Source organism: Telmatherina bonti (assembly GCF_933228915.1).
Source record: "Telmatherina bonti genome assembly, chromosome: 21".
Classification (NCBI taxonomy): domain Eukaryota; kingdom Metazoa; phylum Chordata; class Actinopteri; order Atheriniformes; family Telmatherinidae; genus Telmatherina; species Telmatherina bonti.
In genome coordinates this window covers 20,903,136-20,928,222 of record NC_136630.1, presented here as the reverse complement: position 1 = coordinate 20,928,222, position 25,087 = coordinate 20,903,136, and the positions used below count along the sequence as shown (strand labels likewise).

The window sequence follows — 25,087 nt, the reverse complement described above, 5'->3', positions numbered from 1 at the left end:
TTTATTTTTTTTTAAACCAAAGAATAAATCAACTATGATTGTGCTAAAAATTTATTGTACTTTCTGTATTTAAGCTGTGTAGATTTTACAAGTCTTGGATCAGTCAGTGAAGACAGCAGAAGAACCAGCACTCAGTCTTTTAAAGTTTTTGGTTCAATAGCTATAAATATATGATTTTTTTTTTTTTTTTTTCCCCTTTTTTTTGCCATAGCTGAGATACTTCTTAATCTAAAAAGAATTTCCAAGTATTTTATTACAGTGTCTTTCATTTAGTTTTCTCGCCTGAAATTTAGTTTAAGAGCATTTTAACGTCACAGCGTCAGTGGAAGGGTTAAAGGCAACGAGCTGTACCGGAAGTTGGCCGGACTCTGTACGATGTGACTCCTGTCCCTTTAAGCCGGTGCGGAAATGATCGCAGAAATGGCGCAACAGTCCTCAGAAGGTCACGTTTGTTCACAGAGGAGTTTCAACACCGCACATATTTAACAGAAACTGTCATTTGAACCAGTTTCAGACCAACACAAACACTCTACCAGACGTGTCTTGGTTGGACATTAATCGTGACGTTTGCGGCTGCCTGGCAGGAGAAAACGTAACGACGTCCATCCGGTTCAGTATTCAGGTTAAAATCTTAATCCAAGAGACTAAAAGTTTCTGTTTCCTCCTGATGTCTGGGTCAAAATGCACGCGGCTGAGCGGGGCGCTGGTGAAGCAGCTGCTGGACTCTGTTGACAGCATCCTCTTCGACTGCGACGGGGTCATCTGGCGCGGCGACCAAGCCATCCCCGGAGCTCCCCAAGTCATAAACCTGCTCAAGGAGCACGGAAAGAAAGTCTTCTTTGTCACCAACAACAGCACCAAGACGAGGAAGATGTATGTAGACAAGATGTCCACGTTGGGGTTCAATGTGACAGAAGAGGAGGTGTTCGGGACGGCTTACTGCTGCGCCATGTACCTGAAGACTGTCTGCAAGTTGGAGGGGAAAGTCTACCTGATAGGAAGCAACGCCATGAGGCAGGAGCTGGAGACCGTAGGGATCCAGCAGACTGGTTTAGGACCTGACCACATCTCCGGTAAGCAGAGCGACTGGGCCAGCGTACCTCTGGACCCCGAGGTGAAGGCAGTGGTGGTCGGTTTCGACGAGCATTTCAGCTACATGAAGCTGAACCGAGCCCTGCAGTACCTGATCCACCAGGACTGTCTGTTTGTGGGAACCAATAGAGACACCAGGCTGCCTTTGGAAGGAGGCAAAGCTGTCCCAGGTAGAGATGCACATTTCACTTGACTCAGACTCTAAACAGATTAAAATGTACAGAATCACGATTGACTATTTCAGATCAGGAAAATCTTATTGAAACAGCATTGTAACTTAAATGACACTTTATCAATATCTCTAACTGGGTTTGTTTTAGTTGTATTGAAGCCTGGCAGACAGGCAGCAAGCTTTGGTGTATGTCACTTTCCCCCTTTTCGCTATATTTAATTACTAAAAGGCCTTTGGAAAAAAAAAAAACTTTTGTGTGTGCTTGTATGTATAAAAATATCTTTATCTTTCTTATGTTCAAAATGACCTTTTAAATACTTGAAACTTTTACCTTAAAGACACTTTAATGAAAAATCTTTGTATCGTATAGAACAGTTTCTCAAATGGGGGTACTTCAAGACACTTCAGGGTGTACGTGAAATTTTTTGGAAAAAAAAGTATGTTTTCTTAAAAAAAAATCCTTAAATAAAATATGCATGTAATATCATATAAATATTTAATATATTCCAATAAATGTAAGTGTACATTCATAAACTGAATTTACATTTAGATTTACAGTATTTCATTCCTCCCAAAATCCCACATTTCGACATGAATTGAACCCCACTGTCGCCTTGACAACAAAATCAATGGAGTCCTGGTTGAAGCATATAGTAGAGATGTGCAAAACACAAAGTTTAAAAGGCCAAACACAAATGATAAAATGCTGTATTTTGTGTTTTCTCTGAGCCAAAAGTACTTTGCACTGGTTAGAAGCTACTTGGCTGAAAATTTTTTTTTTTACAAGGGGTACTGTGTTGCAAAAAGGTTGAGAACTGCTGGTATAGAACATAAAAGCTCCCCTGACCTTCTGCCCCTCAGGTACCGGTTGTCTGCTGCAGGCTGTGGAGACCGCCGCCCAGCGTCAGGCCCAGACGGTGGGCAAACCCAACCACTTTATGTTCGACTGCGTGGCCTCCCAGTTCGGTGTTGAACGGGACCGATGCCTCATGGTTGGGGACCGTCTCGATACCGATATCATGCTGGGCTCCAACTGCGGCCTGAAGACCGTCCTCACCCTGACTGGAGTCAGCACAGTGGCGGACGCTGAGGGCCATCAGCAGAGCGGTAGTGTGGAGAGGCAGGGGATGGTGCCGGATTACTATGTGGAGAGCATCGCAGACCTCCTTCCAGCTCTGCAAGGATGAGACTGAAACACATGGCTACTTGATGTTCTAGCTACTGTAAGCATGACAGATGTGTGTAGCTGCTCACACACCAGGGGTCCACTGTGGAATAAAAAGGGAATATTTTTAACAAAGTCACATCTAAGCACTTTGCAGCTTCTGTGTCATAAAGACTCTAGAGACCCTATCCAGATTTTATTTAAAGGTGTTATTTCACCTTGATATAAATTATAAATAACTAATAACCAGTATTGTTTTAAGTGTATTTAATCCCTCAAGTGTTGAGTCTGCTTCACTGGTCCTCATTCTGCCTGATGCAATCTTGTCTTAAGCAACTACAAGTTAAACTAAAGAGGGGAAGTAAGCACACACAAAGTTTCACCACTGTTATTTGTCCAGCTTTACATCTGTTTCTGCCTTTGTGTATTTCAGTGTGGCAATAACGTTTACAGATATTTTAGAACAGACTGTACTACCAGAATCAATGAAAGCCGTGCTTACATCCTTAATAAACTGCACGTATTTTCACAAACTTGAACCTCGACTCTGTGGCTTCAGCTTTAAAGGGAAAATCCTGTAAAAGTCCCGTGCCTAAAGTCACCTTGGTTCTTTCACCGACTGGATGCAGCAGCAGTTACAATCACATATCGCCTATCACCTGATGAGAGAGGTTTTCCACGCTGCGCCTGCCTCACCTCCTTTGTCCATTGTCTGGATCTGAGGGGGGAGCGCAGCCAGTTCCTCTCGTTTAAGCAACAGAAAAGGTGGATCTTGTTAAATAGGTGTATTACGCATTATTAGGTGGGGGGGAGGAAACTGCAGGGAAGATCAATGCTGAAAATGAAGTTTGGCACGATTTGGAGTTTTGTATGAAGTGTGTGAGTGTGTTGAGAGGGAAATGTGCAGAGGAGGTGGGGGGAGAAAGAAGGGGGAGGTGTGCAGGGGCCAAGAAAGAAAAGGTGACCAGGTGTACGGAGTCTCAGTCAGTGCTGGTGATGACCACAGCTCCATGTCGATAGCTGAGAAGGCAGCAAGGGACACAGGATGGTGAGGTGCTGGAAGCGTTCAGAGAACCGTCTGGAGGAAGCACAGCGCACGGTAAGCAGCTGAAACTGCAGACTGAGGCAGGATTTACACAGATGTGCTTTTATTTTATAAATTGGAGTTTTTAATTTCTACTTTTTTTTTGTTGTTGTTTTTCCCCAGGATGGGGGCCCTGACACGTCCCCCCGGTCCCACTTCTCCCATAAAGCATTCTGGCTCAGCCTTTCTGCTCTTCTCCTCTTCGTCATTGTTGCTCTCGGGCTGGCAGGGCACATCGGGCTTTCTCAGCTTCACTCTCAGGTAACGATGCTCTCATTGCTCACCGCTACCCTGACCCGTGTTTATCTGACCTCAACCCTGCATTGATCACTCACAGTCCGTTTCTGTAGTCGCTTCAGATCGTGAGAATCACTGCTTCAGACCAGTATGGTGCACCAATTAACCAGTCAGCAGCCGTGGACCAGCAGAATGACCTGGTGACGCTCGTCGTGACCTCATCGACAAACCAGACGTCCACCGTCCTCTTCGATGTGAGACATGTATGTCCAGGGTGATGTGCACTGCATGAAAATGTCCGCTTAGCTTGAAGACCCGCGTGTTGTGATGGAACATTTGTGTTTCAGGGTTTGATCTGTTACAAACCTGTTGACCAGGACAGCTGCTTCCTCCGAACGATGGAGCAGCCGGACTATGACAATGTGAAGTCCCTCCTCCGCGGGTCAACACACGAGGTAAAAGGCAGCAGCATGTGACAGCAGAACAGTCCCGCTATAGATTAACTGGGTTTCCTTTGCTGCATTATGCCAGACATCAAAGCACGGCAAGAAGTAAGTTGCCCTTTTAGCTCTGCCAGGCCCACTAATGTGTGAACCAGCATTTCTGAGTCATATCTTTATCCAGGCTGTAACTCTAAGCCAAGAACCTGCTGGGATTCATAGGTTTGTGCTCGACCCCCCCCCCCCCCGCGCCACACAAGAAGTGAAGCCAGAAGTGCCTTATAGTGTTCCTCTTCCGCCTCCACGGCTGAATTCCTCAGCATATCTGATCCCTTCAACCCCCTTAGCATGCTAAGGATCTTTTTACACGTAGCCACAGCAGCAGAGCCTGAGCCCATGCACGGGGGCACAATGGTCACTCTGTGTGAGGGCTTTTTGGCTTTTAAGGCGCCTCTTTTGGAATAAAATACAGGTTGATGCATTCAAAGGGCCCTATGTGTAGCTACCTGTTGGCTAATTGCTGGGTTTCTAATACTGGCTTTAATGCTTTGGAACCGAGTCCTGCTACCCTCAAGATATGCTTTGAGTTGGATTATCTGATTCTTAATTATGATTTGACAGAAAAAGGAGAATAAAGTCTGCTACGGTGAAGCAGAGAGCACAAGATGTGTGTCTTTGCAGGTAAACTGAGATGCAGCTCTGCTTCTTATCTTTTTTTTGCACAATGCTTCATTTCCACACATCAAAAGCTGCAGTTGAGCATCTCAGCGTTTCTGTGGTTCCGTCTTGCGGTGTCACATGTCTCGTACAGCCCCTGTTGTGGTCATTTAATCTATCATAAGTGGCATAGTAATTCTGTATTGAGGCACAATGGCGCTCTTGGTTTGTTGCACTCCAGCGAAGAACGGCACTTGAAGCGAATCGCTATCGGAGCCAATCAGAGGTGTAAGTGGCGCAATTACAGGAGATCTTTGTGATGAATAAACGCGCAAATGAGCAGACATTTTGCAATAGCAACTTGAGTTTCCATCTTGTTGTTTCCCCCTCTTCATTCATAAGCTGAATGTGATTCCTTTCAGTTTTTAACATGAGTTCAAAATGTTCTGCAGATGATGACACATTGATTTTGATACAGCGATATTTTCCTTAGCAGAGCCGGTTTCAGCTTTCTGGGAATGAGACGCAGAGGCAGACGGAGTTCCTGGGAGTTCTGGCAGCCAGTCAGGAGACCGGATCCTCGCTGGGGGAGCCGGTCCGGACTCTGTGTAAGAACAGGTCTGTCCACTGGACCCGGAGGACTGATGGTGAGAGGACTGCTTTGACTAGAAACAAATAGACTGTCTTGTTTGTGTATGTTTTCCTAACACAACTGTGCCCAGCTGTTGCGTGACGTCACTTTGCATTATTCTTCATATTAACCAGCATGTCGGACGAGTTCTACCTTGTTTTTTCCCGGCTTTTCCACAAATTTGTATTTACAGATAAGGTATTGTTTATTCAAAGTCACCAGCAAACCACTGATTTTACTTGTGTGATGGGGGGGAAAAGGTGAAAAATAATGAAAAGCTCCTGTTAATTTCCTTAGAAACCAAAAACAAATCTTCAGCTTGTTCCTTTACCCTAAAACAACCTAAAATTTGAAGATACCCAGCTGAATGTGATAATACTGTTGGTCAGAGCCAATCCTCAGGAGGACCTGAAATAACTGATTAAAACAAGTAATTAATTAATTCAACCCTAATAGAAATGTGGGAGTACTGTCATATCCACACATCTCAGTAAAATGGCTATAAAAACAGGGAGGCTTGAGATTTATTTGCATCCTGACTTTTTATTGCCACTCCAGGTAATTCAGACAGTCAGTGATATGCAGGTGGTCTTATTTAACACAAGGACTAGTTAGTCACAGCCTGCACAGGAAAGCTTTTAGAGCAGAAGCAGCTCTTTAAGGAAGCAACTCGTCAGGCCGAAACCCAACTCTGATCTACAACATACTGTGACCTTTGCTCAGGCTGAAGACCATCTGCATCAGTGTCGACCCGCTCGGCAAGGGCGGCACGCTGGTGTTATTTTATTTTTTAACCTTTTATGACGTGTAAAGTAAATTCCACATACTTCTCAGACTAATGTGAACTCATACAAAGAGTCAAATAACATTTAAATATTTAGAGCTGACGCATCAAAACACCTCAGAAGATTGAAATTTGAGCAAACTGCTCAAATTTCTGTTAAGAACTAAATTTCCACCCCCTCAGTCACGGTGGTCTTTCTGTTTCAGGCCCCAGCAAACAGAGGCTGGTCTACTTCTGCATCGACATCTGCTTCCCCAGCAACATCTGTGTGTCTGTGTGTTTCTACTACCTGCCCGAGTGACTCTGTTTTCTCTGTATCCTCCCAGCCAAAAGATCATGGACACAACGTTGTTTTTTTTGGGGTTTTTTTCTTTCTCCCTTTTCAAGAAAAAAAAAAAAAATGCAGAACAAAAGTCAGCTTTGACTGTTTCCTTTGTGCCATACTGTGGCCAGTAAACCAGTGAAGCAGCCAACCCCTCCAGTCCATTTCCATCCTTCCGAGAGATGGAAGAAATGGAGACAGGCTGTCAGAGTAATCTCCAAATCCCCGTCGTCACTCTTTTCATGTATAATACCCTCTCTGGTGGCACACTTCAGAGATTCCAGAAGAAAGATCCCTTTTCTGTTTGACATGCCTGCAGTGTAATTATGTGTAACCGTTCCTTTTGTGATGTTTTATATACAATAAAACAAGCAATGTGTGTATTTCTGGCAACTTCTTCCTTCATTAGTCTGAAAAAGGATGGAGACTCACAATGAAAGCTTTGATTTTTCTGTACATAATTTAACCATAACGCTTCCTTCTCCACATTAAACGTCAGGAACAGTCCACCTTGCAAATCAGCTGTGCATAAAGAGGAATTATACAAAGCACAAATACAAACAAGTCTGCAGTTAAAGTGAACGTGGTCCTTTTGATTTAATAAATGCTCTGAAAAAACAGACACTGAAACTGTCAAGTCTGGCTTAACTGCTGAAAGCTGCACGGCTCTTTAAGATTGACTTTAACCTTGAATTTACAACGTTGGCCTTGTGGTTCGTCTGAATACTTTCAGGTTTCAGGGAGAGAAAGCTGCAATATTCCCAAACAAGGCCAATGTTCCAGGGAAGTTCTCCAAAAATCCCCACTGATGCATATACTTGCACATCCTGCTTACAACCGAGGCGCACTCAACAAGTTCATTTTCTTCTTATTCTTATTGTCACCTCTTCAGTCCTTCCGCTTCTTCCTCAGCCGAGCACGCTGTCATTGAAGGCCAAACACACCACAGCCTTCTGATGGCCGCTGTACTCCCTCTTGATCTCTCCCGTCTCCACGCACCACAGGCGAGCAAGGTTGTCTGAAGAGGCTGAAGAAAGAAATGAGATGTTTTTTTGGTCTTTTTTTTTTTATTTTTTTTTTATTTTTTTTTATTCCTATAGAGAAATTCCAACAGGGATTCACATTTTACCTAGAGATGGCTAAAAGGCTAAAGCTAATTACTAGGGGTGGGAAAATCAAATCGAAAATCGGGATTTTTTGTTTCACAATTTTAAAATAGATTTTTTTTGTCAAAAAATTGATTTTTTTTTGTTAAAGATCCAGAGGAACATCTTTAAGGAAACAAATCATGATGATTCCTTCTTATCTAATATTTCTGACTAGAAAGGCCAGATCCACCACTAACAAGTGTTTTTGAGACACAAGTGAGGCAACACTGAAGTTTATCACTAGATCTAACTATAAAATATGTGAGTAAAGTGATGAGCCCATTCCCAGGCTTATATACAGACCAGTAACAATATACTGGGAGTCTCCGGAGAAAGCGCAGTCCCACATCCAGCCTCTGGACGTCTCCCCGGGATTGTTGCTCTTGATGCTCAGCTCCGTCATCAGTGAGAAATTGGACGTCCGCCAGATCTTACAGGTCTGGTCTGCTGAGCAGGTGGCCAGTAGTCTGGAGGTGATGGCAAATGGGAAACATCAGAGCAGAAAAGCAGGATGTTTGAATTGAACAGGACTGAACTAACACTGCATCCAACCTAAATATAAAACAGATTTCACACAGTACAGCGGGTTATTCAGCATCTCGGATAGGGAAGGAGAGGGATACTAACGTGGAGTCTGGGCTGAACTTGCAGCGTAGGGAGTAACGTTTGTGTGCAGGGATCTTTGTCTTGGGAATGAGCTGAGTCACTTCATCAGCCATGCCTCCAGCAAGGTTCCACACATAACAGTTTCCCTGTTAAGAGAGAAAATCCACACAAACAAATGAGTGTAATCCACTTTGGATGTTTTTGTTTTTTTTACTGACATTTTCTCAGTTGTTCTACTACTGACCGAGCTGTTGACTGCTGCCATGTAACTGGCATCTGGGTCGATGTGAACAGAGTTCACTGAGACTTCTGGCTCTGGAATCAGCTGTTCATTGTGGTCAGTTTTCAGATCCCAGATATGGATCACTCCACTCTGGTCTCCAACAATTAGCTCTGCCTGAAAAAACACTTAAAGTATACTGGCAGTCATGGTAGTAGCAAGAACAAAATATCCAGCAGAAGCCGGTCTTACCTGGTTGGGATGCAGACACACACAGTTGATTGGAGCGTTTACTTGAAAGATCCTCTGACACTGCAGATTTCTTGACCTAAATAAAAGCAGGGATAACAGTTTAGTTTGATGCTCACCAAGCTGACAATGAGCCCACCTTGCATTACCTTAGGTCCCATATGCGAGCCATGCAGTCTTCTCCTCCTGTGTACATCCAGCGCCCATCTTCATGAAAGCCAACAGATGTGATGTTCTTGCTGACTCCATCATAGTTGATTACAGGGTTTGGGTTGTTGGAGTTCAGGTCATACATGCGTATATGCTGATAACCTGGAAAGGAAAGCTGAATGTAAACTGAAAATATAGTAACATTAAATATGACAAAAGCAAAGAAAGACCAACCTGCAGCTGCGATCATGCTTCTGTCAGGTGTGACCTCAAGAGAATTTACTTGCTGGAAGCAAATGTTAAGATAACAGATTTATGTTGTTTTTGTAATACTTCTCAGTCCAAAAGCCATTAGCTTTGTGATCAAGTCTTAACTTTTCAAAGCAAAGAGGATCAAATATAGAGATGATACCAAACACATGCAAATTAGGGCTGTGACGATATGCTTTTGTCCCGATTCGATTGAATTCTGATTTTTTGGGTGCTGATTCGATTTAAATTGAGATTCTCACAATTCTTCAATATTGCTGATTGTTGTAGATTAAAAACAAAGAAAAAAATGTATATAACATTTTTTGCGCGTCAATTTTCTTGATTCCAAATGGGGGGGAGACGACAACTCAATAACCAGACCATCATTCTTTTGCTATGACGCCCAAGAAGACAAGTAAATGATCAATAAAACCAATAAAAATGACAAAAAATTTTTTGGTGGATTAATTTAATGGAAAAAAAAAATTTAACAAAAAAGAAATCAAATTTAAAATTGTGAAACAAAAACAAATCTCGATTTTTGATTTTTCGATTCGATTTTCCATCCCCTAATGTAAATAGGCTGTTTTGACAATGAAACTTAAAATCAAACGTCCCATCCCATATTATTTTAGTATGAGCAGTCAGATTACTCGTGTGGCAGCAGCAGAGTGTGTGTTAGTCCCAGTAAAGATACAGTAGCAGAGTGTGTGTTATTCCCAGTAAGGATACAGAGTCTTGGTGCTGGACTGTCCTGGTGCAAATCCCGCTGTGGGCCTGCCAGAAACGGACAGTATGATCATATCCAGCGGTGGCCAGAATGACCGGATCGCTGCCCACCGTCCCCTGGTTCACATTCATGCTGGACTGCTGGCCGTCAGAGTGCGTGTAGACATAAATTACTATTTAATTTAATTGCCTGAATATAAATATAAGCAAATTTCCTAACTGTCAAGACAACAAACATGTTAGCATTGGCATGAGAAGCTAGGTAAACTTACGGTCGGTACTTTCGATGTTTAATAGTTCTTTTAAAAACTTGCACCTTGTTACTTCATCAAAGTAGTCACACTTTGATCACACAAACCTGATCAATCTGATGTTTACATTATCTTGGAAATCTTCACGACAAAATCAGTACGTCTCTGTAAATCGTCCCACCCTCAACATAAATATGGCTCGAACAGTTCCGCTGTGAGAACTAGTGTCACTACTGCCATCTGCCGGTGCGTACGGTTACTACAAGGAGTAATTCTAATTTTTATGGCAACATCATTTTTTTTTAAATTGCTTTTTCGAAAAATAATTAATTATATACACTGCCAGTCAAAAGTTTGGACACACTCTACTATTAAATTAAATGGGAAAGTGTGTCCAAACTTTTGACTGGCAGTGTATATGAAGTGTTTGTTATTCAAAACACAAAATATACTTATTAGCATAGAGTCAGGCTTTAATTAAACTTGGACTGTTCTCTGAGAAGATTTCTGATCATATAAATCTTAATTGATTTATTTAACACATAGACATAATGCAGTTTTAAAGAAATTTTATTAAACAGTTTTAAATAATCAATACAGTTTTCAATAAATACGTAAAGATAAATAAGTTAAATAAATAAGGCTCTGGAAAGATTAATCTAAAAAGTCAAAAGAATACATCCATAAATCTACATTAGTCTCTGTTTACACCTCTGAACACATTAAGAACATATATTAAACAGATGCATTTTTCTGTGCCATCAATGTGGCTGCTGATCAAAGTTGTTGCAGCAGGGCAGACATGTGCTGCTTCACCTCTCCAGGATCTGCCAATGAGCAGGCCAGGATCATCCCCCTGACTCCACTCTTCATCTTTGTAGAGGGGAGGATCTGTGAAACATCATGTCATCTTGTAATATTCACTTTGCTTTTTCATTGCAACCTTTTCAAGCACACTAAGAAAGATTACAATACCTTCACATATATCTTGCATCTTTCCAAAAGAAACCTCCACTTCAACGCGGTCCGCTGATTGTCAGTAAAACTGATGAACTCCTCTTTCTGCAGCAGATCAAGAGACCAACACCATGTAAAACAGCACAAACAAATACAGGAGTGTGGTATTTCAACATTCCCCGCATGAATCTCCACATTCCATAGAAACAGTGTTAAAATCAGAGCACAGGCTGAATGAGCATTTCTCTTTGAAGCGGTACTGACTGTGCAGCCCAGTGTCTGCTCTGCCACTGGACCTCTTAGGCTGCAGGCCTGTAGGGTTCCCGTGTGGTCTGTGAAATCCACCAGCAAGTCAAAGTCTGTGCTGCCTGAAAAAGCCTGATCCCTTCCTGGACACAGCTGGTTACTGCAGCTCTGCATGTCCTCAGTCACCTGGAACTTACATCTGGAGCTGAGACAGAAGAAAAGGAGGAACGGCTTCAGTTTAGAGCGACAGCAACACACGACATACATAGTAAAAGTTCAATGTTTCTTTAACGGTACATGTGAACGTACCACCGTGCCTTGATGACTTTTGAAACAGACGAGTTGAGGTCAAGCTTAGAGATGAAGCAGAACGTGATGCCAAAGAAAGCCTCAGGATGCTCTTTGGCTTTCTGTTTCAGCTGGTTCACAGTGTACACGTCAGTGATGGAATCCACTGCATGGATTAAAGCAGCACCACATGTTTGTGTCTTAAAAAAACAGACTACATACAGTTAATGTGACAGAATATATGACAGTGTGTTTTATGATGTTTTAATACAGAAAAAGTGATTTAAATTTTTAAAATGGTCAAAGAAAAAGCAAAGTGGGGGAGTAAGAAGTCTTAATTTAAAACAGGACCAAGATCCCTCATGTTGTTATTCTAATAAGAGAGAGGAGAAAAGCTACCAGTCAGATCCTCAGAGGCCTCATCTAGATCCAAAGCTCCAGATTCGGACAGCTCTTTAGCATAGCTGAACAGCAAGCTGGCCTCTCTGGTGTCTGAGAACAAATGATGATAGACATGTGTGGCTTGCTAAAAATATTTCTCTTGCTCAGTGAGAGGGGGATATTTTTGTTCATGCCCTGCACACCATATCTGGCCAACTGGATCCAAAAACAGCATTTCAAGCTTGTTTTTAATTAACTAAACAAAGGAGGGCTCTATTGGAGGTTTTTCTTTTGTGAATGTTCCCCTGTTCACTTACCAGGATTGACAGTAACAATGCTTTTTGAATTAACAGTCGCCACCATCGAGCTGCGGAAACTGTCAAAGCTAATCTTCGCATCAGCTATGAAGAGCACTTGGAAGAGGAGTATAAAAAGTTCAAACAACATTTAGGTTATCATAAAACATGAAGAAGCAGTCACGTCTCGCGTATCCATGGCGGGGATGACATGAGCCATTCTGTGCCTGAGAACGAGCAGCAGCTGCTAGCCTACCTGTCTCCCGGGGCACCAAAGTTTGCATGAGCTGAATGGCCTCTCTGTCCCAGCTGCGAGTAAAGCAGAGGTCATGGAGTCACCCGGGAGAAAACAGTGTAAATCAAACACACATGCAGTTCAGCTTGTTATTGTTAGCAAGGTAAAATTGTCAGTAACTTTGACCTAAGAGGCATTAAATGTGGAACATTAGAGCAAAAGCAGCAAAAGTGATGAACCGGTGCTCATTTTCTGAATTTAGAAGTGAGTGTGACGCACCAGATGAGGGGGAAGGAGGAGACAGAATCATCAAAGAGCTTCACTTCCAGACGCTGGCCTTTTCGTCCATCTGAAGTGGTGAACTGCTTCGCATCTCCGATCTGAAAAAGGAAACAAAATCATTTCAAGATCCAGTCACAGTCACTCCTCGTCATGTAAAACACAAACAAAGAACAGTGACATCAAATGAAAGATGGGTCTGATGTCCTTGTGAATTCTAATCCTAGGAGCCATTTTTGCTGTCAGTTTTCATGGATGGATGGATGGATCCTTTACATTTATAAATACTTACACAGATGAACCATCTTCGGTTGCAACGTTTGTAAACTTTGACTAAAGTTGCAAATTTCATTTTTAAAGTAGCTTTAACTACAACACATTCAGTGTCCAGTAACAGCCAACTCTCTGCCTCCTCTTCATATTTATCAGAACTCCTGCATTTGACTTTAAATGTTGCATCTCACCACCTTTTAACCCCTGTCCTTCTTCATAAACTCTGTATTTCAGCTGACAGTCTGCCAGCTTGCTTCCAGCTCACTGCAGTGGGAAAATGAGGGATCTTTAACCAGATGTAAGAGAAGTTGGGACATAAAAATCTGTTTTCCAGTTAGTTACTGGTTAAAAACCTTTTCTAAGCTGAACGATTTCACACCCTTCTACTTTGACTGAAAAACACACTTTTATCTTTAAATCCTGACTGTTTGCCCACAAAGATCTCACAAAGTGACTTTTCTAAGAAGACTCATCATAAACATACATTTTTCTTTGTTACTTTTGTCTTAACATTTTAATTTGACAATCTCCTCTATTTTCCTTGGCTTACAGTAGTCACTCAACCTCTAAATATTTTGAGCTAATTAATCACTTGTGTGTGTGTGTGTGTGTGTGTGTGTGTGTGTGTGTGTGTGTGTGTAGTTGGACACTATTTCTGGCCCAGAGAAAAGGGGAGATCCATGGAATTAAAAAAAACTGAAGACCTGTTTTGACTCTTTTGCTTCGGAGGGAAAACGAACCCAAACAAAGTGAGCTAAATGTCCCCCACAGCAAGACTAACTGGATTTCTTTGCTGGGGGTTAAAGGTTTCAGGTTTTTCCTCTAATTTGTTAACCACCAGTAGGTTGTTCTGACTGAAAAAAAAACAAAAAAAAAACAAAAAAAAAAACATGTCAGAGCTGACTTGACACGAGGCATGATGATTTTGAAGTCCTGCAACCTGGTTTGAACATCATATCAAGTGACACCAAAACCTTGCAGGAGTTAGGACGAAGGAATCGAGAAGCCTTCACTGACACGTGATCCATTTTTATAATCTTCAAAATGACATTGTCTTATGGTTGTTAAAAAAAGGATGCAATCCATTTAATTTCTATTCTTCTGGCCATCTAGCAAACATTAAAGATTTAATTCCCAACAGGAAAGCTGCAAAAATAGTTTGATTTGCACATACATACATACATACATACATACATATCTTCTCAATACTCATCTGTAGTATTTGCCATTTAGAAAGCCGTGTCCAAACTTTTGACTGGTACAATATATTTCCTTGCACTTACAACCATCCCAAACACGTGAAAGCCACATATATGAACCATGTTTAAATGATGTGAGATATCATGCAAGCTATTCACCAATCAGGACAGAGATTACAGAATGATTCTGTCATACAGCCAGATCACTTCTGTCATTGATCTTCCTCTTTACAGCGCTCTGCTGTCATGGATATAGCATGTAGATAGGCAGGAAGACTCAAAGAAAGCTCATTGGCTAACTTAAAGAATGAATGATTGCCAATTTAGAAAATCCCAGCAGTGCTAACAAAACTGGAGAACTTTCCTGTGTGAGGTGTGAAGACGATGTGTAAGTTGTCAGTATCTACATTGAGTAGCATCACAAGACCACCAAGGACACACCACCAAACTTTAACAATATAAAATGGGCAGAAATGAAATAGAAAAAAAACACATCTGTAAACACCATAAGAAAGAGCACGCAAACATCCATAACTTTTTTTTTTTTTCCTCTTACCTACTATTGCTGTTTCTATTTCTTCCTCTATTGCTGTTCTGAGCTACTGTGACAACAGAATTTCCCTTGTGGATGAATAAAGTCTGTCTAAGTCTAAGTCTAAGTCTAACTCACATGTTCCAGCTTGCATCCCCTTCCCAGCAGCAGGAACAGATAAAATAGTTCCTAGTAACTGTGGCTTCGCTAAAGACATGGTTTTAGTAAAAAAAAAAAAAAAAAGCTGAAAATGAGGGTTTTAAGGAATTATACAAGACTATAGCAAGTGCTACTCTCTGCTCTCATTGATATTCTTTTTTACTTTCCTTAAGCTGCATTTATTGGCTTTTACCATCAGTGTTAAAAATAGTAACAAATTGTTAAAAATGTGAATACATAGTGGGAATAACAAACCTGTTATTGTTAATATTCTGTTAATCGTGTTAAATAAAAACAAAAAATCGTTTTATGTCTCTCAAGTCTAAAATGTGACAGCTTCACTGTTTAAAGTGCTGTAACTGCATGTATTCCTGTTTTAATCAACTAAACAAAAACGTAGTTTGGAAAATGAATGAATAAAAGTACACGTAGATCTTCTTTTGACTTACTGGACTGGAACAGAAACAAAGAAAACTTTCTCTTTACCTCTCTGGCAATGTGATCTAACAGGATTCTCGTGGCAGTCTTTTAAAAATGATTCCTGCCAGATCCTGCAGTCATATTCACCTATTATCTTCCTTTTTTCTCACTCACCATGAATAGACTAGAAAACAATGAAACTTCAATGTTATAACAGATGACATGGATTTTATAAAATGGAAATAAAAAACATGCAAAATAAATTATTGTAAATTGTTGTATGTGTTTGAACCGATATATAAAAGCAGAAGACATACAAAAATAAACTTTACCAATAACTAAATCATACTCAGTTACTGTGGGTTTGATATTCCCTACCATTTTCACTGCAGCCAGTATATTAATCAGTGCGCCATCCAACTTTTGTCCATTAGCCACTATATCTCCTAGAGAGTAGAAATCTCTGGAGTCCTTAACAGGCAGGTGAATCAGTGGCAGCAGCCGATCAATGGTCTCCATGTCAGCACACAGACACACGTGGGAATGAGCCTCCGTAACCAGCAGCCTGTAGTGGCTGAGACAGCAGACAGAATCTTTCCTCAAAAACAGACATTACACATAGTTACATCATATTTCACACAGCATCAGTGTACTTGCATCATCTTGTTTTCAGCTATCAGTTAGGCGAAAAAGTCCTATATGGCAGAAAAGACTAATTACCTTGGAGTTGTGGGGCAGAATTTGTCTCCCTTCTCTGGATCTTTGCTGGAAACTAAAGGATTCTCAACAGTAACTGGAAAAATACGAGAACTAGTTTTGCTCATTTACATAACTAATAGTGACAAGTTTGAAGGTTGTTATCATAAATCCAATACAGAGCTATTTACGTATAAATACATTTATATGTGTCGACAGTGAAACTTATCTAAATCCATCAAAGCTGATGCCCAATATTAAGATTTATATCGATTCATACAATTATGATATATTATAAATATTTTCATCCTAACATTCAAGGTATATATTTTCCCCTCTTTGGGAACTGAGAAGGATCTACTCACCACAGTCCCCGATGGTGAAGCTGTTGGCAAGCCTGTTGACATACTCATCACCTCCCCAGGCCGCCACATTGATGAAGAAGTCAGGGGAGTCCTTTACGGTGAAGCCAAAAGTGAATCGCTCTATCTCAATATCTGAAAATCAGACACTCATTAAGGTTTATTTAGTGATTTGACCTCAGTGGTAAAAAACAAAAAACAAAACAGGATGTAACCACCATGAGAGGGAGCTGGTGTACAACGCACAGCAGGGCTGCACTGCTGAAAACACAAACAGAAAGGAGGAAAATGGTACTAACTTTTTCTGTCTGGGAAGCTTCTGACATCTGTTTTTGCAATGATTATGCCCACCACTTTCTGAAAACCATAAGGACAAACACAGTATGTGACACTGAAATGAATGAGGATTTCAATAACTCAACCCAATTTCAATTTAAAAAAAAAAAAACAAGCTTGAAAATACGCCCAGTTACTCTTGTGTACAATTAACTACAGCAGGAAATATCCCAGACTATTAAACGCTTATTTTATGTGTACCCAGGCAATAAGGGAGTGATATCAAAGAACAAAGAGCTGAAAATCATGGTAACTCACTGGATGAGAGAAGTTGGGATGCAGCTCAGAGATGGCAATGCAGTTCTGAGCCGCCATTTCTTTAGACCAGTCACGTTTTTATCGCCCCCGCAGGCTCCGTGAAGTGAAGTAAACGATTAAATGACATATAACAGCTTACTTAGAGCTTAATAAAATGACATGATTTCTAAAACTAAAGCTAGCTACCATCCAACAGCTAAACAGCTAGCTAAACAATTTCCATTCACTAGCTACCGCCTTGTAAAACCTTTTTATTTCACATATAAAAAATAGATATAATTTCTGATCAAACAAAAGTATGACATAACACTGACAATTAAATCTAAACCATATTTTATGTTTGGATTTTTACCTCTAAGTCTGATCTTTTCACCACTTTTAACCTTTTCGCGGTAAATGTGTGCACGCGAGAGAATCTCGAAAGCTGCCTTCAAGTACTATTGGAAATTATCAATTTAAGAGCGCTGTTGCGATTAAAGGTAATTGGGGAAAAACTAAAGAAAATAAATAATAACAAAGAAGTGTGCAGGCCTTTTTAATTATTTCTCACTGTAGTCTGCTTGATATACACTAAAAGTGAGCCTAAACCGTTTATTTCATATTGCGTCATGAAGACAAGGCACGTTTACGTGTTTAGCTCATTTCTTGTAGCCTTCAAGACAAATCAAAGGAAGCTTCGCAGCACAAAAAACATTAAAACATGACAGCGAGGAGCGTTAAAACAAACTTTTAAGAAATAAAATAAGAGAAAAACTAGAACAAAGTAGATCAAATGCATGACATAAAAATGACAGTGTGAGGAATTAATTGGTTTTTTTTTTTTAATAGAAAGCGGCAAATAAAGTTTTTTTTTTGTTTGTTTGTTTTTTTTTTGTTTTTTTTAAAACTTTGATTTAAAAAAATGTTTTAAATCAGGAGCATCAAAACTGAGTGATGAAGTTATGACATTCATTAAATTCACAAGAATACATTATGTTTAACTGCCGTTTTCGCTTTCACCTGTCAAGATGTTTTGATATGTTTGATGCCTGTTTGTTTTTTTGTTTTTTAAATTAATGATCTGGGACCAGATTGTAGCTACATATCAGCATCACATCCAGAATATTTTAATAATTATAACTGCAAAATTATTTTAATTGCCACAATCGCTGAACACACTACTCTCAGAGATTAAAAGAAAGAATGAATAAATAAAAAAGTAAAAACAATAATAATACCCTGAGTCTTTATCAAATACTAACACACTCTGAAACACTGACATGTATTATGAATCATCCACATTGAAACTATCACCTCAGTGACAAATTAGCCATTGCTGGGATTTGCTTTCAGACAGCTGTGTTGAGATGAATTCAGTTTGTTGTTGTGCAAAGTTGCATTTGAGATATTTTCTGTCTCTTTCAGGAATCACAAGATGTAGCAGTCAAACCCTTATCAGCTTAACAAAGGTCTTCATTTTCCATGGCACCTAATGCTCAGAGTTGGATTGTTTGGAGCAGATATTTCACCCCTGTGATTACTTCTGTTGTCCAAGCAGCATAATGGTTGTTGGATACAATCCTACAGTCACTATGTTCCCAATGGATGGTGATTTCAAGAGGAAATATTCTTACAAAGGAGAGTAGTAGTCCTAAAAGTGTTTTTATACCACAGCAACAGAAAATTTGTAGAGATTGTTCTGCAACAGTCTGATATGTAATATCGATGGGCTTTTTTTATAGTGTGAATAACATGAAGCCAGAGTGACTGACTGCATTGAGCCCAAATAAAGGAACTACTTTGTAATCTGAACCATATTTATTCAAATAAAACCAAATTTCAAATTCTAATTTCATTAGTTTTTTTTTTTAATACCGTGTGTGAGTCCATTAATCACAGCACCACACCAAAGCATCATCAGATAAATCCAGAGAAACTTACTTTTGGTTCAATGATTTATTCATGATGAATTCCCGGCGCCTACAAATCTCATCAATCACGTTTTGACCCAGCTGGGTTTTTTGAAGTGATTTGAATAAACTATTTAAATGTCTGTATCATACGTGCTGTCACTTCTGAAAGCTCAACTTTATTCAGAACCAAGCAAGAAACAGTGTGTGTGTTGGAAATGTTATCGACAAGGATTTAAACAGGTGCTGCAAGTGTGTTCTGTGACAGAGTGGTTTCTGTGCCTCAGGTCGGCTCCCTAGAGAGTCCTTAACCATCTTACTACTTCTCAATTCAGCAAATTATCATATGCCTGAGCATTTCTGTCTGATTCACAAGCTCACGGAACCCATATAGAGCTAAGTGTTGCACCATGACACCATAAAAACAGTTTTTTCCTTTAAACAACCACAAATAATCAAAAGGATCAAAGGTGATGCATTCAGGTGAACAATGCAGTACAGTCAAGCCAGCAAGGAAGTTCTTATTTTGCGACTTACACATTAATCAGCTTCGATGAAAGACTTTTTTTTATTTTAGAATACAACATGTCTGGACCACAGAGAATTTAAACAATGCATTGAATGAAAGAAGAATGAAATGTAATTTGGGAGAGAAATGAAGAGAGTGCTCCCTACTTACATTTAAATGTGGTTTCATGCAAGATCAGAACTTCAGAGACAAATAAATCTTTCAAAGTTTACATTACAACTCAAGTACAATTAAAATATTCTGTTATGGTAGCATTCCATATATTGTGCTGTACAGAAGTGACAGCTTTGTATTTTGCCTCTGAGCAACCAGGGTTACTTGTCATTGTTCTGAGCAACGGTTCTTTTCAGACTTTCTGAAGGACTTTCTAAGATTTACTTTATTTTTGACATTGGTTGCTGTTTTTGTTCTTATTTGCATTCCAGTCATTGTACCAGAAAATTCTGATGTTTTTCCATTGTTTTTTCCCCTTGTTTACCTAACAGTGACTCACAAACCACCAATGCATAAAAAAAAGAGACATAACTTAGGGAATGACTCGGTGTTGTAGCCACATATAAGACTATTTAGCAAAGAACCAGTCTTAAATAGGATCTTTACATGCTTTTTATTTGCAGGGACATAATTTGTTCCCATTTATTTGGTTGCATCTTTCGAAAATACCAAAAATAACACATCTTCATGGGTATATACAGGATTTTGGCACCAACAAAGTGATTAAAAGTGTTTTTAAACTAAAAGCCTGGCATGTCTTGGCTTTTGTGTGGTGTGTCCTGAAATTAAATTGAGGAACCAGGACAAGCGACCAGACTAAAGATGATTTCTAGCAGAGGAATAGTGTCTGAAAGTGATGTCAAATCAAACAAACAAATAAAATCCACCAAAGAGCTGACAAAGGACCAGAGAAATTTATGTGGCCCTTTAGTACAGTCATCCAGTGTTTGAACCTTCATCAGAAATAACCTCCATGGAAATGTGACTGTAAAGAAGTCATTCCCAGGGAAGTTGAACAGAAAAGAAAAGCTAAGATATGTCAAATGTCACAAGAACTGGACTGAAAATCAGTTGCTGTTGACTCATGCCCAAAGCTGGGACCTCAACATTGCTGAGGAAACGTGATATCATCTCGTAGACAGAGAATCAAACATAAGGTAACCAACTTCAAGAGAAAAACTTTTAAAAGTCTGTGAGGAAGCCCTGAGAACTATTCCTGAAGACAATACAAGAATGCTGTCAAAGAAGGGTCAGAATATTTAAAAGAATTCCCATTTAGACTTCCCATTGTGTAGAAGTATACAAATTATGTTTCATTTTTCCATTAATGTTTGTATAATTTTTAATAAATTTCTGCACCTGATTCCAGTTTTCCTTTCAACATAAGAAAGAAAGAAATACATATTTTTGCAGTATTCCACAAGTCAAATAAGTCTATAAATTTTTTTTAATCTCATATATTGACCAGTATAAAAGTCTTTTTTATTCTCAAATGCAAAATTAAGGGCAAATTTCCACAAGGGGCATTCTTTTTTTTCAATTCACAATTAGTGCATGAAAGGAAAACACAAGGTATAAATATTTGTGTGAATTTGAACATTTCTTACTCTTGACACTGTAGTAGCACAAGTTGTGCCTTTGCTTGACATTTTTTCCCCTAATAATAGATTCCCTTCACATCATTAACATCATATAAGAAGTGTGTTCAGAAAAATACATTTTCATTACTTTTTCACACAAAGTAGCACTTTTGATTGCATGGTGATGAAATAACAGTCTTGTTCACCACAATTATTTCTGGGACAGCACATCTGTCATGATCCCTGGTCCTTTGTTAATGGCGCAGGAGTTAAAATACTACATCCACAATAATACATCAGCATGAGATGAAGTTCTATAGCTCTTGCATGACTGTTTTAAATAAGCCACCAAGCTTCTAGTACATTTTTATGACCATACATTTCAATTTTAGCATTTTTATGGCATTCCAACTAAAGTAGAAGGTCCAAATTCTTCTTTCACCACCATCCCTATTTAGCAGCAGTGCACTGGACCTCCGCGATGGCACCAAACAGCGGATTTATGGTTAAAGTGCACATCCTTTATAAAACATGAGAACAGGCATGAAAGGAAAGACTGCTCAGAGACATGGCAACACAAATTCAGGCCCGAGTAAAAGCTACAGGAACTGAGGGGATGTGACAGTTTCATATTTACTTTTGGGTTTTCTGCATTCACAGATGCATGCTTTGATCTTAATGACCTTGTGCAATCAGGAAAGGTCAGATTTCCAGTTTACACAATATTCCTGCAGTGGAAAGCAATCCTGCATAATGTTGGATTTGCTGCGGAAGCCAGTAGACACTTGCAGTATTTAAGTGGTTTTAGTTTCTTATGTGAGCTTATGAACGCAATGACAATTGCCCCATTGTTAAAATGAGGTAGTTATGGTGCACTAGCTCCTGTCATGGGGATTTTGTAAGGATCTAATGAAACCAAACCTCATTATTTTATTGAATCTGACCATTAAAGCATATTGTCCTGTGCATGGTGACCAATATCCTGGCATTGCCCAGACTTCCACATCCAACTATAGCTTTTGCAGTTGTTGGCAGGAGTCTATGCAGGCTTTATGGGCTTCCATACGTGGAAGACGTCCAAGCAACAAGTATGTGCACGCTGTAATTTCCCTGCCACCTGTGTGCCTGTCTACATTGCAATGGGCCTGCACATGGTCATTGAATCCAGCTGGGCTCTGGTCGAACAATGCACTCTGTCTCTTCATCCACATGTCCAGTGAGATGGAGGTATTTGACTGTAGAGGAAACATTAAATGATGTTAATAATATGTTGCTGAAAAGTAACAAGAAAAACGAAGTGAGCAGCTTGTGTGCATGATGTCAGCTCCAATCATTATGCCACCATAATGAGGTAATGGGGGGGAAACACTGCACCGTTTGTCATGATATTGCTGTGACTGCCTTTTTTCATGTAATGATTGCTGATTTAGTCCTCTTGTTTTGCAGGTTAAACTATGTGACACCTAAGTTAGACAGGAAACATAACGTCACATGACATAAATGGGAGAATTCAATAAGGAAAGCAGAAAAAGGACATCACAAAGTTCCCATATTGTTTCTGAATGTAAAAATGAAACTATACTGTAGCTTTGTATGCATATGTTTCTGCCACCCTTTACACAGAACAAGTGCCTCCACACACACACCCAGGTCAAGCATGTTTTCCATTGTTTAGCTGTCTGACTTCTGCAGTTAATCCACATGTACTGTGCTCTCAAGGCTGGGGGAATAGGAAAAGAAGTGGAAAAATTCTCTTCCAGTCTTCAACCTTTTATCTCAGAAGCTTTCAAAGTGCACCTGTCATACTTTTGCATGAAGCAGATCATTTTTCCAAAAACAAACATGTGCAAAACAACAACAACAAAGAAAACAGTGAGCTGTTCTTTAATATAATTTTAATAACTCTCTCTTTAATTAAACTTGTAAAGTTCCTACCTGGTTCTTATTTAAAGATACCAAAGTTGCTGTTTGGAGGTAAACTGCCACCCACCCTGATAGATCTTCCTTTTAAGGACACTTCACAGGTTCTCATGGTGACCACACCATGAGATCTTATCCCTTTATTCTCATAGAAGCCAAAGATCCAATGGTGTTTGCTGGTATTGGTATTGCAGATGTTGCAATGTCTTGCATGAAAATTATTTCATTGCAGATGACAAGGTTCATGTTTTTATATTATGGCAGGAAATGGTCAGTCAGAAACTGCAAGTATTTTCCTGTGGTCCTTTTTACACCCCCAGACACCCTAAAATTGTCCATCATCAGATTCCCCATTATTACAACCCAAAACTTTACTCCACAACCACCATGCTGATGTTCCAACCTTGTGACATTGGCAGACCATCCATCATGCACCCAGAGATCCTTCCATCAGAAACATCCAGTATAGCATAACATTCATCAGTTGATAAACTGGAAATTAGTCTTTGTGTATTTCTGAGTCACTGTAACAGTTTTTCTCCAGAAGCATCGTTTAGGTGTGGCTGAATGACTGCATAAGTACAGCCTCTAGACGTCAATATGCTCCATAGAGATGTTTTTGTGATTACAGAGACACCAGCAACTTCAACTACTTGGCTTGCAGCTCATAAGTGGCCTCCTCTCTTAATACATTTGCTCGATGGAGACTTTCCTTGATTTTCCCTGATCTGAAAGAACCCATTTGAATAATCAGAGTAGTTTTAATGCTTTCCCCTGTTTCTTATTGAAGCTCTTCAACATTGAACTGGAATTACTGAATATTTTATCACCTACATCATATAATCAAAAGAATCAGATATTCTGGAGACATTTCTGTGCCATGAGGCAGAAATCAGTTCTTATCATCTTTGTGCCTACAGGCCTTCAAAACTGTTCTGCAATCAAGCAAACAGAAATTGTGAATTCTTTACTGAAATCCGAGATGCCACACCCTCTAAACTAGGCATGGCAACGCCTGTCCTCAGGAGCTGTACTGCAGGATTACAGGACGACAGTTAAGAAAATTAGGTCTTTGTTAAGCTTCACATGTTTTGGGATGTTTGAAGCCTAGCGATGCCTTGCCACACATCACCACATCAGGTTGTTGCAGATTGCCATTTTTAACTCCAGCCCAGCTTATCAGTAATACAGTTATCACAACTATTATAGTTGTTATCACTGTTTTAGCACCATATCTTAGTTATTAAATAAATCTGATAATATCTTTTCCCCTTTTGTCTTATTTTTTCAACCTAAGAATGTATCTTTGTATGTAGTTTATTATGTGCATATTTTTTTTTTTTTGTATAAGGGGTCATTACCCGGAACACTAGATTTGTGGTGCATGTTTGTTTATGGAAAATAAGTAACATTTCTTCATGATGTGATGTGTTACAGCCAGTTTAGTAAAGTATAAATTAACGTACTAGTCATTTCATTATGATTATTTATTATTAATTTATAACAGCCTGCATCAAGATGTAATGAGGGAATCGAGTAAAACAGATAAACAACACACAACTACAACAACTGTGCAATAAAAACAGGAGAAACACTTGTGTACACCATTAAAGAAACTTGATGTCAGTGATGTCAGGAACTATCTACATTTACTATAACAGACAAACAGGTAACATGGTTAAAGGAAATGGTTACAGTCAAACCAATGCCGACTCCCCCTGGTACTGGTCTCAGACATTGACTATACTAGTAAGTGATATTCCTCTTTTCTGATTGTGAATTAGTTTGTCAGAAAATGGCTTCATATGTTTTAAATCATGACTTTACAAAACTATTTTAAGGTGTCTGTGATGGACTGGCAACCTATCCAGGGTGTGCCTTGTCTTTTGCCTGCTAGTTGCTGCGAGAGGCTGCAGACCTCACAACCCTGAATCGGACTAAGCGGTATCGATAATGGATGGATGGATTTTATGGAAATCTACTTTCTGTCTTGCCACATCTGTACCATTTTAACAAGAGAGGAACAAAAACATATTAAACTTTGGATTTTTAAAAGATAATTTTAAATC

General features: G+C 39.7%; 4 protein-coding genes across 7 annotated transcripts; 2 read left to right on the top strand and 2 right to left on the bottom strand.

Annotated features, from left to right (window-relative positions):
- The first annotated feature begins 416 nt into the window (after positions 1–416).
- Positions 417–3,025, top strand: pgp (phosphoglycolate phosphatase). Its single transcript, XM_079260283.1, has 2 exons — positions 417–1,262; positions 2,126–3,025. The coding sequence occupies exons 1-2, from the start codon at positions 668–670 to the stop codon at positions 2,449–2,451; spliced, it is 921 nt and encodes a 306-aa protein (XP_079116409.1). The 5' UTR covers positions 417–667; the 3' UTR covers positions 2,452–3,025.
- Positions 3,026–3,312: 287 nt separating this feature from the next.
- bricd5 (BRICHOS domain containing 5) lies at positions 3,313–6,607 on the top strand. 2 transcript variants are annotated; one of them, XM_079260866.1, is made up of 6 exons: positions 3,313–3,528; positions 3,637–3,774; positions 3,864–4,013; positions 4,098–4,205; positions 5,344–5,494; positions 6,469–6,607. In XM_079260866.1, exons 1-6 carry the CDS (start codon positions 3,475–3,477, stop codon positions 6,561–6,563), a joined length of 696 nt encoding a protein of 231 aa, XP_079116992.1. In that variant the 5' UTR covers positions 3,313–3,474; the 3' UTR covers positions 6,564–6,607. The 2 variants fall into 2 exon arrangements, with proteins under 2 accessions (XP_079116992.1, XP_079116991.1); XM_079260865.1 differs by having other exon boundaries at positions 5,341–5,494.
- mlst8 (MTOR associated protein, LST8 homolog) lies at positions 6,591–10,348 on the bottom strand. Of its 3 annotated transcripts, none has more exons than XM_079260864.1 (9): positions 10,297–10,348; positions 9,942–10,079; positions 9,192–9,243; positions 8,957–9,119; positions 8,811–8,886; positions 8,583–8,735; positions 8,360–8,484; positions 8,036–8,199; positions 6,591–7,611 (listed from the first exon to the last, which is right to left on the bottom strand). In XM_079260864.1, exons 2-9 carry the CDS (start codon positions 10,068–10,070, stop codon positions 7,493–7,495), a joined length of 981 nt encoding a protein of 326 aa, XP_079116990.1. In that variant the 5' UTR covers positions 10,071–10,079; positions 10,297–10,348; the 3' UTR covers positions 6,591–7,492. The 3 variants fall into 3 exon arrangements, with proteins under 3 accessions (XP_079116990.1, XP_079116989.1, XP_079116988.1); XM_079260863.1 differs by having other exon boundaries at positions 6,592–7,611; positions 9,942–10,076; positions 10,211–10,348; XM_079260862.1 differs by having other exon boundaries at positions 6,592–7,611; positions 10,211–10,347.
- Positions 10,349–10,966: 618 nt separating this feature from the next.
- Positions 10,967–17,163, bottom strand: meiob (meiosis specific with OB-fold; the record flags this gene model as incomplete). The annotated part of the gene is made up of 13 exons (XM_079260603.1): positions 10,967–11,080; positions 11,165–11,251; positions 11,411–11,597; positions 11,702–11,846; positions 12,080–12,172; positions 12,379–12,474; positions 12,614–12,666; positions 12,872–12,972; positions 15,833–16,028; positions 16,175–16,247; positions 16,516–16,647; positions 16,812–16,869; positions 17,107–17,163. The coding sequence occupies 13 exons, from the start codon at positions 17,161–17,163 to the stop codon at positions 10,967–10,969; spliced, it is 1,392 nt and encodes a 463-aa protein (XP_079116729.1).
- Positions 17,164–25,087: the final 7,924 nt, after the last annotated feature.